Source organism: Alosa pseudoharengus, unplaced genomic scaffold (genome assembly GCF_046254945.1).
Source record: "Alosa pseudoharengus isolate Yale_2024_CS ecotype anadromous, Long Island Sound unplaced genomic scaffold, YU_APseudo_1.1 YU_APseudo_1.1_scf_1, whole genome shotgun sequence".
NCBI classification, from domain to species: Eukaryota; Metazoa; Chordata; class Actinopteri; order Clupeiformes; family Clupeidae; genus Alosa; species Alosa pseudoharengus.
The window spans coordinates 30979095-30992702 of NW_027468564.1; the positions used below are offsets into that span (position 1 = coordinate 30979095).

Below are 13608 nucleotides of genomic sequence, written 5' to 3' on the forward strand. Positions count from 1 at the left end.
CCACACACACACACAACACACAGACACACAACACACAGACACACACACCACACACACACAACACACACAACACACACACACACAACACACACACACACACCACACAGACACACAACACACACACCACACAACACACAGACACACACACACACACAACACACACACACACACACAACACACACACACACACCACACAACACACAGACACACACACACACACACACACACACACACACACACACACACACACACACAGACACACACACAGACGTCCTCGGTTCTTCTCCACTGCCTGTCATTTCCTCCCCCTTCTGAAACCTTTGCTAGACTCCATAATAATAACGTATCTTCTTTCACTGGCAGCAGGCCAGGCCAGATCAGTCCCACTCTGTCTCTTACAGCTCATACTCTTCATATATTGAGTAAATACATGAAGGGTTTGGTTCCAAAACACTATATCCAACATTTTAATGAAATGTAAAACATATTTATTTTTTTTACATTTTGTTTTCTGAGTAATTTCAGTAACACTGCAATTACGTATTGTTATTTGATTTATCTTTACTCAGACAAAACAACACAACTGCAATTTGATTGATATTACCTGAAATACACAATTAAATAGCCTGATTTTTTAATGTTTTTAAAAACAGAGATATAGCGTTTTGATACCAAATTCTTCACACACTTCCGCATGTGTGTCATACATAGTGTCTGGTTTAGTTTCTGTCATGTGTGCGTTGTGATGTTAGTTTAGCCTACAGTAGTTATTTAGTAGTCAATGCTGTATACTGTAATGTTTGTTTAGCCTACTGTAGTTAGTTAATAGTCAGTGCTATACTGTGCTATACGTTAGTTTGATGTTGTACTGAGTTAATACTAAAAGTCATGTGTCATTCAAGACTGAGAGAAAACAATTAGTGTGTGAGTGTGCGTTAACTATCAGTGTTCGGCAATAAGGAGGATGAGTCAATATGTGTGTGTGTGTGTGTGTGTAGACGCCAAGAGTTGGAATTTGTTAACAGTTAACTGACCTTTATACACAATTTCACACTCCAACACTGTCTGACTGTCTGTCTAATATATATATGGTAGGTCTGTCACTCTTTTTGTGCATCATTATCAATTATACTTTTTCTATTCATCAGCATTTTTTTTTCCAGCCATTTTATTTTGTCCCACCTTCAGTTGCTAATTTTACACATTGGATTTTTAATGTATTACTCCCACAATGTCTTCTTTATCTCTTACTCTCACACTCACACACACTCTCACACTCACACTCACACACACTCTCACACTCACAGACACTCTCACACTCACAGACACTCTCACACTCACAGACACTCTCACACTCACACACACTCTCACACTCACACTCACACACACTCTCACCCTCACACACACTCTCACACTCACAGACACTCTCACACTCACAGACACTCTCACACTCACAGACACTCTCACACTCACACACACTCTCACACTCACACACACTCTCACCCTCACACACACTCTCACACTCACAGACACTCTCACACTCACACACACTCTCACACTCACACACACTCACACTCACACACACTCTCACACTCACAGACACTCTCACACTCACAGACACTCTCACACTCACAGACACTCTCACACTCACAGACACTCTCACACTCACAGACACTCTCACACTCACACACACTCTCACACTCACACTCACACACACTCTCACACTCACACTCACACACACTCTCACACTCACAGACACTCTCACACTCACAGACACTCTCACACTCACAGACACTCTCACACTCACACACACTCTCACACTCACACTCACACACACTCTCACCCTCACACACACTCTCACACTCACAGACACTCTCACACTCACAGACACTCTCACACTCACACACACTCTCACACTCACACACACTCTCACCCTCACACACACTCTCACACTCACAGACACTCTCACACTCACAGACACTCTCACACTCACAGACACTCTCACACTCACACTCACACACACTCTCACACTCACACTCACACACACTCTCACCCTCACACACACTCTCACACTCACAGACACTCTCACACTCACAGACACTCTCACACTCACAGACACTCTCACTCTCACACTCACAGACACTCTCACCCTCACACACACTCTCACACTCACAGACACTCTCACACTCACAGACACTCTCACACTCACAGACACTCTCACACTCACAGACACTCTCACACTCACACTCACACACACTCTCACCCTCACACACACTCTCACACTCACAGACACTCTCACACTCACAGACACTCTCACACTCACACTCACACACACTCTCACACTCACACACACTCTCACACTCACAGACACTCTCACACTCACAGACACTCTCACACTCACAGACACTCTCACACACTCTCACACTCACACTCACACACAGGACTTCATGTTGAGCCAGTTAAGTTTCATGGCCTTCATTCTTCTTTCATTCTACTTCTTTCTTTGCCATCACTCTTTTCTCTGTTCTTTCTTTCCTTTCTGCTTCCGTTACTTAGTAGAGCCTTGAGCCGGGCTTCACTGACCCCTCTTCACACACACACACACACACACACACACACACACACACACACACACACACACACACACACACACACACACACACACACACACACAACATTTGCATTCTTCTCTTTGACTGCGGTGTTGTCATTGCTCTCTTTCACACTCAGCCACCCCTGCAAACACACAGCAGCTCTCTCTCTCTCCCTCATTCACAAATGCCCTGCACTGAGCCGCTATGTGAACTTTACCCTACTTTCCCTGGCACATCCCTTCTCTACCTCTCTTTCTCTCATAATAGTGTGTGTGTGTGTGTGTGTGTTATACATTTTAACCTTTTATCCATTCTCTCTCTCTCTCTCTCTCTCTCTCTCACTCACACACTCTCACACACACACGCAGTAGGCCTTACACCCTTATTCTCTCGCTCATAGCAGTGTGTGTGTGTGTGTCTGTGTGCGGGTCTGTGTCTGTATGTTTGTGTGTGTCTTTTGTGTGTGTGTGTGTGTGTGTGTGTGTGTGTGTGTGTGTGAAAACATTCTCTCTGTGTCTACTGGCCTAACAGCTCTGTTAAACTGGTTCATTAGCCCTATAAAACCTCTCACCCAGCTCTAAAACCCACCCCCATTTACAGTTACTAAACAGTGCCTTTGTATGCATGTGTGTGAGAGTGAGAGAGAAGGGGGGAGAGAGAGATTCTTATGAAATGCTAATATGTGTGTGTGTGTGTGTGTGTGTGTGTGTGGTGTGTGGGTCCAGCGATGTTGTGATGGTGATTACATTAAGAGTGTTTAGCCTAAAGAGCACAGCTGAAGTTAATCTAATAACTCAAACACACATAGCAAAGCTCAAAGGCTTCCCACTGTGCAGTCAGTCCTCTGGGCATTTAACAGCATATGGCACACTGTAGATGTACAGAGACCCAATCGTGTGTCTGTGTGTGTGTGTGTGTGAGAGAGAGAGAGAGAGAGAGAGAAAAGAGAGAGAGAGAGAGAGAGAGAGAGAGAGAGAGAGAGAGAGAGAGAGAGAGAGAGAGAGAGAGAGAGAGAGAGCCAAGCTCAAAGGTTTCACACAGAGTAGCTCTGCTCCAGGTAAACTTCTCCCTCTGAGTCTACGCTCATTCTTTAGAGCTCATACCACTCTGAAGATGTAACACTCAAGGAACAAGTATGTGTGTGTGTGTGTGTGTGTGTGTGTGTGTGTGTGTGTGTGTGTGTGTGTGTCCACCAGTACATTTGTGATGTAATAGGAAGCTGACACACTGACAGGTACGAGCCTAGACCTGCAGCCCTGAACTTACTTAAGTCAAAGAACACGAACACACACACACACACACACACACACACACACACACACACACCAACTCACCTCCTGTACAGCTCTAACACACACACACACACACCAACTCACCTCCTGTACAGCTCTAACACACACACACACCACACACACACACACACCTCCTGTACAGCTCTAACACACACACACACACACACACCAACTCACCTCCTGTACAGCTCTAACACACACACACACACACACACCAACTCACCTCCTGTACAGCTCTAACACACACACACACACACACACACACACACACACACACACACACACACACACATCACACACATCACACACACAAACCACACCCACACTCACCGTTGAAGCTCTTGTTGTGTGTTGGCGGCGGCGGCGTCTGTGGGGTGGAGGCCAGGACACGGTCCAGGTTCTGGGCAGAGAGGGACTGGAGCTGTTCCGCACTCAGATCACCGGTGCAGAACAGCTGCATGGACGAGCCCAGCGATGAACTCACCTCCTGCACAGCTGTAACACACACACACACACACACACACACACACACACACACACAGACACAGACACAGACACAGACACAGACACAGACACAGACACAGACACAGACACACACACACACACACACACACACAGACACACACACACACAGAAAGAGAGGTTAGAGAATTGATGTCTGTATGATAGAATATAGAATTTATGATAGAATAGAATTTCCCCTCACGTGATCAAAACAGTATACTTAGACACACACAAATGGTTCCCAACACACATCAAATTGGCGAATCAAGTTTACCCAGACTATGTCCAGGTGGCATTTACAGCTGTCCGCTCCCCACTATAATGACACTACAGGCCATACGAGAGATCGAGATTGTCCTCGCCAAGACACTGTATCTCTGCCAATATCCATATCCTAAAGACACACTTTATCGGAGCTGAACAAGACGGTGTGCCTGGTAAGACGCTGGACAACGACATAGTTAGCGAACAGAAGACTGTTCAGAAAAGGATCTTGTCATGATGCTTATCCTACCTGTCAATCTAAATAATGAATTCAAATGTGTGTGTGTGTGCGCATGTTATGCAGATGTAAAAACATAAAACAAAAATACATTTTCTTTTTTAAAAATCACTAGAGATGCACCGATATGGAATTTTAGGGCCGATAACGATAACCGATATTTATTGGTTTGTTGTGGCCGATACCGATACGATAACCGATAATATTACTCTTGAAAAAAAAGTGTGAAAAGTGATTTGGGGAAAGCATTTAATAAGCATAATTTTATTGCAGTAATTCTACCTACCACCAAATGATGGACAGAACTCATATAGTACAGCAGTCAACATAACAGAAGCCTAGCCCTACAGTATGTGTGGCTCCTTTAAGTGAACCTGACGTCAGTGAATTGCGAGTGAGTGGCTAGAGAGTATGAATCGTTTTCATTTAGGACTAAACACTCATAAACGGCTCAGCTGGGAATAAGCTACAGTATAGCGACCAAATCAGAGTTTGTGAGGGAAACTTAGGTTTAGTTTCAACTGCGGGTAACTGAATAAAGCTGCAACTCCTCAGACTGTATCTTATGTCCGTCTACTCTGTTGCGCACAACCTGCTGCAGCAGAAATGAAAGGGGTTAGCCCCGAAGGTTTTAATAACTTATTATGATGACCTGTCTGGAACTGAAGCAGGAATGGTTAGCATATTTCTAGGTAATAATACAAAACCCAAGCTAAAGTAATGCAAATATAATACTAAAACACAACTTAGAACTAGGCCTACTGATGTACTCGTCCCACTAACGAGTTTGTTTATTTGTTTCCCCGACCAGCGCGGTAAAGTGCAAACACATCAGCACAAGACGACTCTAGATAGGGCTGAGCTCCACTCTGGTAAGGTTAAATGGCGGATCATTCACGAGAGGATTTTGAGATGCACAGATTCCCAAATGAACGCATATCCACAGATTTTGTTAGAGTGGTGAAATACATTCACACCGCTGACATTATATTGAGGAAAAAGTATAGCCAACCAAGCTCAAGTAGCTCAGTGTAGCCAGACGGACCTTACGTAGGCCTAAATTAGGCGCAAATTATCGGCCAGAATTCTGTTATCGGACCGATAATAATATTTTCATTTTTTCACTTATCGGCCAATAATATATCGGCCACCGATATATCGTGCATCCCTAAAAATCACATTAACAAACAAAACAACAAACAAGTAAAAGAAATACCGGTTACACAGTGCAACTGAAACTATGTCTAAAAGATAAAAAACAAATGCTATCACTAGCCTATCAATCCTTCACATAACTCATAACCTGTTGCGTCTAGTGCGTACTGTTATAGATTCCAAAAGGGCACATTGTACACTCACGCCAGTGAATGCAACTGGCAAACATTCAAGTTTCCTAGACTGTTCTGTGACATTTGCTTTAAGGACTTGCACCATATCTTTCTGTCTCTCAGTGGCTCTTCAAGGTCAAATGTGAGGGACTACTAATGAAAAGGAGATGCGTGCATACACTTAGGCACACACACAGACACAACCATCATTATCAAATATAGATTAAATAGCCTACAGTGTCAAATACACACAAATAAATAAGGCAGTATTCATGTTCAGTCAACTGGGGTAGAACCTGTAGACACAAGTAGCAGACACTCACTATCCTCCACCTGGATCTTAATCTAGCCCCTTTCTCACGCACACACACACACACACAAACACACACACACACACACACACACACACACACACACACACACACACACACACACACAGGCTGAGCGATATGGCTGAAAACTGTATCACGATATAAGTATTTCATATCAGTTGATATCGATAATTATTGATTTTAAAAAAAAATCTATTTCAGACAAGGATCAGAAGAAAGAAAAGTTTAATTTAAACACTTTTGTTTTAAACTTAACCCTCCTCTGATTTGAATCACCTCAGTTATCAATCAAAGCAAACAGGGAAAAGAAATAGCAACACAATCATGAAAAACACTCAAATAAATAAATGTGCACATAAGTCTGAATGAAAAGCAGCACTGGTTGAAGCCTGGAAATATTGTAAACAAAGTAGCTTAATTTGCTAGTTTATCAGTTTCCCCACTTTTAAGTTTCAAATGAATACTTTTTCTCATTGGGACAGGCCCGTTTGAGTCTTGGAAAATACTTTTCCATTTGCATCGGGATTGAGATGATTAGAATTTAGCAGTTAATTTGAATGCAACAGTTTTGAACAAATTCGTGCAGCGTGCTAATGATGCTATCCGGATTTAGCCTGCAGGGTTGCAACACCAAAGGCAAATATTGAAGTACGTGTCAACTGGCAAGGTGTTGAAAATGTTGTGTTACATGTTGCCAACTGGAAGACGACAAGGTTATTGACAGGGAGGACAATGAGGAAATGAGTCAATAATGATTAAGAATGATGCGGAAATAGTGTTGCAATGAAAGGGGGGAAATGTCACTGAGCTTCCAGGTTACAACAACGCCTATGACGCCAAGGTGTGGCCGTGAAGCCAATGAAAATATTAACCTATGTTATTAAGTGGGAATTCCATGTTAAGAATTCTTTTTATACTTTACATTTTTTTGAGGGGGTGCAAAAGAAAACAAATGTTGACAAACATCAAACAAAACAAAAAAATGGCCAAGTGGAGTATAACACTATGACAGTGAGAGCAGACAGAGAGAGGGAAATAAAGAGAGAGAGAGAGAGGGAAAGAGAGAGAGAGAGACAGAGAGAGGGAAAGAGAGAGAGCAGACAGAGAAAGGAAAAGAGAGAGAGAGCAGACAGAGAAAGGGAAAGAGAGAGAGAGATAGAAAGAGAGAGCAAAGAGAGGGAAAGAGAGAGAGAGATAGAAAGAGAGAGCAAAGAGAGGGAAAGAGAGAGAGAAAGAGAGAAAACAAAAAAAACAACAACACAAAGACATCAGAGTAAACAGTCCTCTGAGAGACATACCACTTGTGCAGTGTTGTTTACTGACATTTACACAATGAGACAACTATGGCTGGTGCAGGGGGCAGGGGGGGTAGAGAGCTCTCAGAATCCCACAGAACAAACGGAACACTGCCGGAGCATTCTAGAACAATCAACACTTGAGTCGAACCTGGTGATGCCATGGATGAACTCAATGCTGACATTTAAGGTCAACCAGGGTGAACACAGAGGTACAAATTTCCACCAGAAAATCAATCAAAATCTAAACCAAAGTAATACATTTGAGTGGATGAGTGGATTTGAATCCCCTGACATGACTGAACGCATTCACATAGACACCTGAAACTTGAACAGCCCAGCTCCCCCCCCCCCCCCCCACCCAAGTCTGACTCACTAATAGGCTATGTGAGCCAGAGGTTGAGGTTGGGTACGGGGTGTTCCCTAGGGTGGGAGCACAGAATTGGCAACAACGTGGATTGAACTTTTGTGAGGCACTCCCAGTGAATTTCCCCTTGGGGATCAATAAAGTATCTATCTATCTATCTATCTATCTATCTACCTTGGTGCCAAATTCCTCCCTGGTCTGGCTCTCAACACTCCTCCATGTGAACTTATAATCAAAACTTCATGGTCACTGACAATAACCCTTGACAATAACCCACACACACACACACACACCAAGTTAAGCAAAGCAACAAGTTTCACACCCACCTTGGCTAGGCCCTGCCACACACACACACACACACAAACACACACACACACACACACACAGAGACACTCACCGTCGGCGAGCTCGGCTCCAAACACGAGCGCCCGTGCCCCGGACACGCTGACGCAGTGGAGCAGCGCGTGGCGGCGGAGGTTAAAGTTCAGCAGCGCCGCCTCCACGCCCACCTTGGCCAGGCCCAGCCACAGCGCCACCAGCTCCGGGCGACTCTCCGCGTACACGGCCACCACGTCGCCCGGCGCCCACCCCCGGGCCAGCGCCCACTGGGCCACTGCGTCCGAGCGCCCGGCCAGCTGGCCGAAGGTCCACGTCTCGCCCGTCGACTCGCACACGAGCGCCGGCTTGTCGGGGTGGCGCGCCGCCGTGGCGGCGAAGATGGAGGGGATGGTGCTGCCCAAGCGCAGGTGCCGACGGATGGAGAACTTCACCCGCAGGAGCACGTACAGGCCACTAGGGGGAGGGGAGGGGGGGGGGAATTATACATGTTAGAAAGAGAGGGAGGGAGGGAGAGAGAGAGGGGGAGAGAAGGAGGGAGAGAGAGAATGATAGAAATGTTAGAAAGAGAGGGAGGAAGAGAGAGGGAGGGAGGGAGGGAGGGAAGGGGAGAGAATGGAGGGAGAGAAAGAATGATAGAAATGTTAGAAAGAGAGGGAGGGAGAGAGGGAGGGAGAGAGAGAGGGGGAGAGAAGGAGGGAGAGAGAGAATGATAGAAATGTTAGAAAGAGAGACAGGAAGAGAGGGGGAGGGAGGGAGGGAGAGAGAGAATGATAGAAATGTTAGAAAGAGAGGGAGGGAGAGAGGGGGAGAGAAGGAGGGAGAGAGAGAATGATAGAAATGTTAGAAAGAGAGGGAGGAAGAGAGGGGGAGAGAATGATAGAAATTATAAAAAGTGAGAAAAGAGAAAGCCAGGAAAATGGGGAAAGAGGAGGAGAGAAAGAGAGAGGGGGGATGTAAGTAAGACCGGGAGTGTAAATAACAACTAGGAAAACATTACTACTAATTTCAAATGTAGGCCTATGAATATAGCTTGTTGCTGCATACTACATTGAGTACCAAAGTGTGACGTTCCGTTTCCATTACTGCAGAGTGTCACTGGATCTAAACAAACTTTCGAAGTGGTTAAACAGCATTGCATATAGACATGTAGCATTGTCTTATAAATTGTTTTTAAATGTAGGCTATAGCCGTTTAAACATATTTTACCTGCTAGGTAAAATATGTTTAAACAGCTACAGCCTACATTTACATTATTTCATGTCTTATGAAATGCTGATGGCTGTTAAGAGTGACGTTTTTTTTGACCCGTCCGTGAATGTAAGGATTTTAACCGCATGCTGTGAAGTTATATGCAGGTCTCTTTTTAGGAAGAAACTCATGCTAAAATAAGACTCTGTAGTCATACATTTGATCGTGTTGTTATGAATATGTAGCATGTGATTCCTACAGTGTCATGAAAATAGTCTTAGATGTCTCAAGTTATGTCTTAGAAATTATGTAAAATGATTTAAATAGATCAAGAAAGCCACTGCTTTGGTCACTACTGGTTAGATTGATTTGTTTAGATCCAGTGAAATTGCTGCCTTGACGACGCTACGTCTTGGCTTCGGTACTCTATTACACCTACACTACATTCAATCGTTATATTTCTCATTCATCAATCGCGCAATAATCTATTGAAATGATAATTTATTCCTTTTCTTCCTTTCTTTCGTATTGCGACACTCATGCTTTTATTCATTCATAGACTCAATCATTCATTAATTTCGCATAACACAACCCAACCCAAGGTGTTCTGTTTCTGCAGATGTATTAAACATTTAGGGGGCAGCCGTGGCCTACTGGTTAGCACTTCGGACCTGTAACCGGAGGGTTGCCGGTTCGAACCCCGACCAGTAGGCACGACTGAAGTGCCCTTGAGCAAGGCACCTAACCCCTCACTGCTCCACGAGCGCCACTGTTGATGCAGGCAGCTCACTGCGCCGGGATTAGTGTGTGCTTCACCTCACTGTGTGTACACTGTGTGCTGTGTGTGTTTCACTAATTCACGGATTGGGATAAATGCAGAGACCAAATTTCCCTCACGGGATCAAAAGAGTATATATACTTATATACTATACTTATAACATTAAACTCATCAACTCATAATCATTCATTCATAGACTAAATTATTCATTCGTTAGACATGTCATCACAAGTTCACAACACAAACCCGGGTTAAGCTGATGATACACAAGGCAACTTTTTTGAGCAATGTTGTGGGGCAATGTTTTTCTAAAGAACTTTAATCATCAGTTAACACATTTTCATGATCATTGAATCAGAACACATGGAACTGGTTGTGTGGTTGCCAAGCAACATCGCTCAAAAAAGGTCCCCCACCCCCCCTCCACATACCATCACCTATAGTCTTCTTTGCATTAAACATATTCAACATTGCACTCACAACAGGTCTCTCTTAGCTGTCCTGAGTACCACGTAGAGGAACCTCCAGCCCCCAGTGCCCAGGTAGACGCCCAGCCCCGCAGCCAGGCTCCAGGACCAGGGAGTCCCCAGGAGCCGCAGGAGCCCCAAGGAGCTCACCGCCACGGGGACCCGGACCAGTCCCAACATCCTGGAGAGGAGAAGGAGAGGATGGGGAAAGGAGAGGAAAGGTGAGAAGGGAGAGGGGAAAAGAAGAGGAGGGGATGGGAGAGGAGAGGAGGAGGAGAGGATAAGGAAAGGATGAGGAAAGGAGAGGGGGAAGGGAAGAGGAGAGGAGATAAGACAAGGATGTATTGGACAGGATGAGGCAGAGTCAAAGAACGGAGAGCAAAAAGGAAGGAAGGAAAAGAAGAAGAGAAAGGGTAAATCGACAGCAGAGATAGATAGATAGATAGATAGATAGATAACAGTAAAAGGATCAGGGAGAGATGTAAAAGGAAGAGAGGAGTTGAAAGGGAAGGGTAGTAGAGCAGAGGGCAGACGAGCATGATAGAGCAGGGGGAGGACAGGAGGAGAAGAAAGAGAAGGAACGAGTTGAGAGAAGCAGAGTTGTTTACGATTTCACAAACACAACACATTTCAAATTTTACCGACATTTACTTGAAAAATGCGCTTTTAGAATGCTTTGCATCTCAGATGCATTACAATGTAGCCAAACCAACAAAAGTGGCTACTTAAGACTGTTTCGACATGCCGTTACTGTTACAGGTTAAGCAGGCTACAGTTTCATACAGAAATAGCATTGTTTACCACATCGCGCCAGCACACACATAAGCTAGTAGCCTATTAGCACGTGAAAGCGCTTACCTGTCCCCAACTTTCCCTCTCTTCCTGCGATATGTGTTTTGGTTAATTCAGGGGTGGACGTCTGTTTTTCAAAAACTCAGTTGGCGTCAAGTGTTGGTCCCTGGCGGATGTAGGGTAGCCTACCAAGTGAGTGCGTGCGTGGTGTTTGAAGACTGCCGAGTGCGTATGTGTGTCTGAACGATTAAAAAATAAACTACCAAACAGTCGTTTGAATATATAACCTGGTATGCTATTCGGTAACCTAAATGTATGCAGTGCTACAATGTTACTTTTTGGTACCATTCACTGGCGTAGCCTATCCTCTGCAGTCTACGGGGCTCTATCACGCAAGCTCGACAGCAAATCAGACTCCTAGCATGTAAAACCCACCCACTTCAACAGCAACCCACGTGTTTTCCCTGGGATCCTACTGGATTATTTAGATGTCCGTCATTCAATAAGCCAATTGCATTGGGATAAAATATGGTTGACCCCTACCGACGATATAGAGTCGCACCGCCCTCACAATTTTGACAAAATACAGCTACAGACTTAGCCCTTCATAGGACCCAAGGCAGTTTTGAAACATTAGGCAACTGGTATCACAGTAATTGTTGGCCCGGGTCGTAGCCTAGATCAGGGACGCGTTTAGGGCAGAGCTAAATTTATCCGAGCAACTGCCCATTTGCCCTCTTTGTCTGAGCTGCGCTGCCACTCTTCAGCCTGAAGACTTCAGGGAACAAATAGTCACATAACGAGTAGGCTATCCAGTCTAAAATTCCGAAAGTTAGACCAAATTAATGGTTCGAATTTTAATTTATTTTCTATAAGCAAGAGATGTTGTATAAGCAAGCAGAGAGATGTTGGTCCGAATGTTTTTTGTTTTTTTAAGGGGCTCAAAGCTTTAGTGAGGGAGGCATTGGCGTCACATTAGGTCACCATTAGTCTTCGATTTACGGTGTTCCTCTCTTCGCATGGGTTAGCCTACAGAAGCATAGGCTATGGTGCATTCAGACACAACAGTTCTAGGAACATAGTTTTACTAACTGGAGAGGCTATCCCTAGGACTACTCAGTTCCTAGAGCTTTTTGCATTATTTTTATTATTATTTTTTTTATTGATGCTTAACAACACACAGTACAGTAATTACAACAAAGGAACTGCAGTACAAAACACACGTATAGACAAAGGGCACAGAAAACAAATAATACAATAGACAAAAACAAACAAACAAATAAATGTAAATGAGGCATAAACAGAGGAAAGCGTACTTTATCTATTTAAAGAATGTATGGAAGAGACATAGAAGTCTGTCATTTTTTGGGTTATTACGAACCAAGCGAAGGGATGCAACAAGTGAGTTTAACTCTAAAGTAAAAGCAGAGAAGGATGGCTGTAATTTTTGCCATTTCTGTTTGTGAATAAAAAAATTGGCTTGTAAAAAACAAAAGTTTACTACAAATTCCAGGGATTTATTTTCAGAGTTTTCATAATAAAAGAATATATCTTTTAAACTAAAGGGGTGAGATCTATCAGATTGGTTGAATAGGCCTAGGTGCTTACTTATGTCGTTGAAAAAAGCTTTGGTCATCTCACAATAAAAAAAAAGATGTAACAAAGGGTCATTACAAAAGCTACAGGTACTCTGAGATGACTTCACACATTAGCCCATTGTTGGGCTACATGGCCATAAAGTAATGAAATGGACAGCATTGCTATTTAGTTACTAGTCACTGAAGTTTATATACAAACTGGAAGCTTATGGTATCAAAAAGCATTTAAAAA

The 13608-nt window shown here is 43.9% G+C and overlaps 1 protein-coding gene across 1 annotated transcript in view; it reads right to left on the bottom strand.

Annotated features, from left to right (window-relative positions):
• Positions 1-12151, bottom strand: part of LOC143125167 (long-chain fatty acid transport protein 1-like) — a 28011-nt gene extending 15860 nt beyond the window's left edge. Inside the window, exons 1-4 of the mRNA XM_076286572.1 lie at positions 11845-12151; positions 11000-11167; positions 8612-9006; positions 4217-4381 (exon numbers count right to left, since the gene is read on the bottom strand). Coding sequence (XP_076142687.1) covers positions 4217-4381; positions 8612-9006; positions 11000-11166 — 727 coding nt within the window. The 5' untranslated portion in view covers position 11167; positions 11845-12151. The remainder of the gene's footprint in view (positions 1-4216; positions 4382-8611; positions 9007-10999; positions 11168-11844) is intronic.
• Between the last annotated feature and the right edge of the window lie 1457 nt (positions 12152-13608).